This window comes from Babylonia areolata, chromosome 4 (assembly GCF_041734735.1).
Source record: "Babylonia areolata isolate BAREFJ2019XMU chromosome 4, ASM4173473v1, whole genome shotgun sequence".
NCBI lineage: Eukaryota > Metazoa > Mollusca > Gastropoda > Neogastropoda > Buccinidae > Babylonia > Babylonia areolata.
Genome location: NC_134879.1, coordinates 41692763 through 41697960, shown reverse-complemented (window position 1 = coordinate 41697960; position 5198 = coordinate 41692763). Strand labels below are relative to the sequence as shown.

General features: G+C 42.9%; 1 protein-coding gene across 4 annotated transcripts in view; it reads left to right on the top strand.

Annotated features, from left to right (window-relative positions):
- LOC143281185 (uncharacterized) overlaps nucleotides 1-4780 on the top strand; it is an 18961-nt gene extending 14181 nt beyond the window's left edge. For 3 of the 4 annotated variants that reach the window (XM_076586224.1, XM_076586223.1, XM_076586222.1), the window contains exons 6-9: nucleotides 40-232; nucleotides 1121-1216; nucleotides 2005-2157; nucleotides 4141-4780. In XM_076586224.1, the coding sequence (XP_076442339.1) occupies nucleotides 40-232; nucleotides 1121-1216; nucleotides 2005-2157; nucleotides 4141-4649 (951 nt within the window). In that variant the 3' untranslated portion in view covers nucleotides 4650-4780. The remainder of the gene's footprint in view (nucleotides 1-39; nucleotides 233-1120; nucleotides 1217-2004; nucleotides 2158-4140) is intronic. The other variant, XM_076586225.1, reaches the window with a different exon arrangement.
- Nucleotides 4781-5198: the final 418 nt, after the last annotated feature.

The following is a 5198-nucleotide window of genomic DNA, read 5'->3' as shown; positions in this document are numbered from 1 at the left end:
TCTCTCTTCTCTTCTTAATTATTCCTTTTTTAATTCAAGGAAAACGTAGCACTGCCGCACTGCGTTCGAAGGAGTCACTTCCCTTTGTTGTACCGAGTGACGGCGGGGGACGACGGGAAGGTTTTCCAGTGTCGTCTGCGCAGAAGTGGGCAGACGACGCGAATCATCATTGCCGTGGAAAATGACAGGGACAAGTGTGCCACCACTGGCTCAGAGAACAGCGACAATGACAGTGGGTGGTACTAGAGTTTACCTGTATTACGTACAGACCTAGTTTAGCGTCCTGTATTATTGCACCTATTTTTGTACATGTATGAAACGATATTACCATTAGGTGGATTTCAACTCTTATTTTGTACGGTGGTTATTTCACTCATTTTTTGATGCGGATTCAGTCATAAAACTAACGTGCCACCATTTTGCTTTTCCGTTTTTTTTGTCCCACGAACCGTTGAATAACCAATAGGTGCAGTAATTTAGGATGCTAAAACTGAACATTGCCCAATTCTTTAAAAATATCAAACTGAAATATAACCGAACAGATAACGAATGTTAATGAATAAATCTTATGATTTGAAAGGGTTGTATAAAAAGGGAGACTCGGCCGTATGGTTTCATAAAAAAAGAAGAGTGTGAAAACTCTTCGAGGACAGCAAATGTCATCACCCTGAATTCACATTTTTTCTCTCTCTCAGAACAGAACAACTGTAAGAAGAAGAGCAGCAGCAGCAGCAGCAACAACAACAAACGGAAGAAGAAGTAGTAGTACAACAACAAGAACAAGCTGAAGAAAACGAAGTAGTGGAGGAGGAGGATGAGAAGAAGAAGAAGAAGAAGAACAACAACAACAACAACAACAACAACAACAACCTCCTCCCACCAACCAACTAACCACAACAACCACAACCACAACAACCACCACCACCACCACCGCCAACCACCCACCCACCCACCCACCAACAACAACCAACCAACCACAACAACAATAACAACAACAACAACAACAAACCAACCAACCAACCACAACCACAACAACCAACCAATCAAAAAATAAAACACCACAAAGTGTTCGGACTGCAGATATATTGTGGACGATGACGATGGCATTGGATGGTTCCAGACTTGCAGAACAGCGGCACGGAACAGAGGGTCATGGACCTTGAGGTCACCAAACCCAGGACTGAGTACGTGCGTGCTGACACAGGTCAGTATCTACGTATGTATTGTTTTGATGTCTTTTCGTTTTATTTTTAATCGTTGTTTATTCACTATGACTGAGTCTCAATTCTTGTCTGTCTTTTGTCCTGTCTCCTTTAGTCAGATTTCAGTATCTCTTCCTGTTACATACTCGCACGCACGCATGCACACACACACACGTGTGCGCGCGCACACACACACGCACGCACGCGCAAAAGATGGGCAGAGTAGGCAGTCCCAGTTTTTTTTCTTTGTTTTGTTTTTGGTATGTACGTGTAACAAAAAAATATTAATGAAAATGTATACTACTACTACTACTACTACTACTACTATTCTACTATTATTCTGTTATTATTATTATTATTATCATCATTATCATTATTATTATTATTGTAGTAGTAGTAGCAGCAGTAGAAGGGTGAGCAAGAGTATTTATTTATTCCTTCATTCCTACATCGTGGCGACGGGGGTGACCGTCTGACGCAGCCAAAACATCGAACGCAGAAGAAGAAGAAGAAGAAATTCCTTCATTTATTTATTTATTCGTTTATTCATTTAGTAATCTGTTTATTTGTTTGTACTTGTCTGTTTGTTTATCAGTCAACTAATTAATTTAATCATGAATTAATTCATTATTTAAAAAAAAAATTCTCTCATTTATTTACTTATTTATTGATCTGTTTGATGATTTACTTAATAATTAATTTATTTGTTTAATCATTTATCCATCAGTTAGATAAATAAATAAATAAATAAATCCTTCCTTCCTTCCTTCCTTCCTTCCTTCCTTCCATCACGTCACTGCAGTCAGTGAGGGCCAGACAGGAGGCCCCCAGTCCACCTCCACCTGGCAGGTGGCTGTCATCGTCATCCTGGTTGCCATGGTGATTGGGGCAGTCTCCGCCTTCCTTGTCTACCGACGCAGGACCAAGAAACAGCCGCTGCGTCGTCCTGTTGAAGGTACCACTACCACCACCACCACCACCACCTTCATCATCATCATGAATGTATTATTGTTGTCGTTGGCGTTGTTGTTGTTGTTGTTGTCATAATAATAACGATAATAATTATATTTAATAATGATCATTATGATGATGATGATCATCATCATTATGAATGTATTATTGTTGATGTTGTTGTTGTTGTTGTCATAGTGATGATGATGATAATAATAATAATAATAATGAGGAGGAGGAGGACGACGACGACGACGAGGACGACGACGACGACGATGATGATGATGATTACAACGACAACAACAACAACGACGACGACGACGACGATGACGATGATGATGATGATGATGATAATAATAATAATAATAATGATCATGACGGTGAAATATGTGTGTTAGAAATCCTACGTGATAGACGCAAGTCACATGGTTTCCGAACATCCCACGATCCTTGGTTCTAGAAATCTCACAAAATATCAGACACTGATCTACAATTACATCTTTCAAATCTGATCCCAAGACATAATTCATCATCTTTATTATATCACACACACTGAACTCACCCCTGAGGTTCTTCATTCCGCCGGTATACCTACACACTGAAACAATCTTAAATAGATACAACAACAACAACAACAACAGCTACTGCTACTAACACTCCTCATTCTGCTCCTCCTACTCCACTTCCTACTACTACTACTACCACCACCAATTGAAAGCAATTACATTATTAAGTATAAAATAATTATAATAACCGATAGAAGCAGTCAAATTACCAGTCATACAATTCTTCTACTCCTCCTACTCCACCTCCTCCTCCTACTACCACCACCAATTGAAAGCAGTTACATTATTAAGTACAAAATAGATATAATAACCGACAGAAGCAGTCACATTACCAGTCATACAATTTAACAATCATAAAGCGATGCAGAAAGAGAATAATCTTTCATTGTCTGGTGCAGTCAACAAGGTCAATTCCTAGGACTAAATGACGGAAGATCACCGGAGGCCACCACATGAAATCTGCCCCCCCCGGAAGGAAAAAGTTATAATGCCTCTTTGTCCTGTGTACTGATTGAGGGAAAGACAAGACAGACATGCATCCTGTTTGGCAGACTTGTCAGTGATCGGGGTCACGGCCCTTTGTGTGTGTGTGTGTGTGTGTGTGTGTGTGTGATTTGTCACAACTTCCGGTAACATGACGTAGAAGGGTGTTTCTCGAAAAGTGGACGCGATTAAGAAGTCCGGTGCTTAGTTCAGCATTGTTCAGCTCTGTGTCGGCTTTTCTTTGTTGAAGAATGGGTTGACGGCGAAGGACTGTGTTCAGCTGGTCACAGAGCATGCAGTGCACTGAGTCAGTTTCACTTTCAAGGAGTCACAGCGTACGGATTTACTCATATATGCTACACCATATCTGATTAAAAATTAATACTAAAAAAAAAATCCTCGCACAATGCAACACAGCGTAACTGCACTGCCCAGCACTGCAGATCTGTGTTCATCCTTTGTTTTTATGTAACATCTCTGAAAATCCATTAATTTGCAATTCAACAACCTTAAAAATCCCGCTCTGAATGATAGATCGAACGAGCCAGCGAGGCAGAGAGAGAGAGAGAGAGAGAGAAGGTATGCGTGTTATATACATGTGCATGTGTATTTGAGACAACGTGCCCACATATGTCCATGTGATGTGATCGTGTGTGCGCGCATATACGAGCGCGAGTACTTGTGTGTGTAAATATGTGTGTGTGTGTGTGTGTGTGCGCGCGCGCGCTCGCGCGCACGCGTACGTATGCGTATGTGGTGAACATGCGCAGATACATGCGTGTATGTGATGTGTGAATATGTGTGTGTTTGCCGCGCGCATACGTGTGCCATGTGCATGAATGAATACGCGCGCGCGTCAAACCGCACAGCCACTGAAAACAGTATAGCAGTAGCAGTGCCCATGATGAGTCAGTGCCCATGACGTGTCTGTCTGACAGGCCGCCCCGCCCCAACTCCTCCTCTCCCCATCCAAAACACCGACGGCATGGCGGAGCGACGCCGGCCCACCACCACCCCCCCGGCCACCCCCTCCACTACGCCCAAGTGGCCTGCCAACAGCCACTACCCTCACCTCGAGAACAGCCTCCTCCCCCCCCACCTCCACCACCACCACAACAACAACAACAACTCCGACACGCTCAGCGAATCCATCTACGTTTCCATGACCGCCGTGGATCGCCTCGGAGAACCGCAAGGACCTGCGCCTGCCCCTGCGCCTGCGCGAGCGGAAGCGGAAAGTCTGGAAACTGTGGACATGCTTCCGGACTTGCGCCTGGATGGAAAGGAGAGCGTGTACTCCAACCAGGCGGCGGTGAAGGGAGAGAAGGCCGGAGGGTCTGTTGCTGCTGTTGCTGTTGATGTTGATGCTGCTGCTGTTCTGGAGCGACTGAAGCTGGATGATGGCGAGAGCGTCTGTCTGCCCAGTGTGATCGAGTCCATGCAGTGATGCGGGTAGTTTGATCCATGTTTTGGTCATTGCCCCTCATGATGGGGGTTGCTGGTGAACAATCATTGAACGAATTGTCAATTCAAAACAGCGGACATTCAATTGACAGGTTTTTTTTTTTTTTTTTTTTTTTTGAGAAACAGCAATATATCGAAACTTGAATGCACTGCTCAAATAAATCGATAACATATCGTCAATTCAAAATAGTGAACAGTCTACCATCAGTCAATTTTTTTAAGGAGCAGCAATGGATCGAAACTTGTCGCTGTGTTCATCAGACATAATCAAATAAAATCGATTTTTCATTACAATTAGCGTGGGTTTTAATTCAGTTAACAAATGCGTCAGTTCAAAGCTTCATTGCAGTCATAATCAGTTAGACTAATAGCTCTATCAAGAGATGATATGACTTCATCAGACTGCATTTCATTGTCCATGCAGAGAGAGGAGCAGAGAAAGAGAGAGAGAGAGAGGGTGAGAAAGAAGTTGGTTGAGGTTCAAGGTTTTGAGGTGGTTAGTAACTGGGATTACGAAAGTGTTCGTGTATAT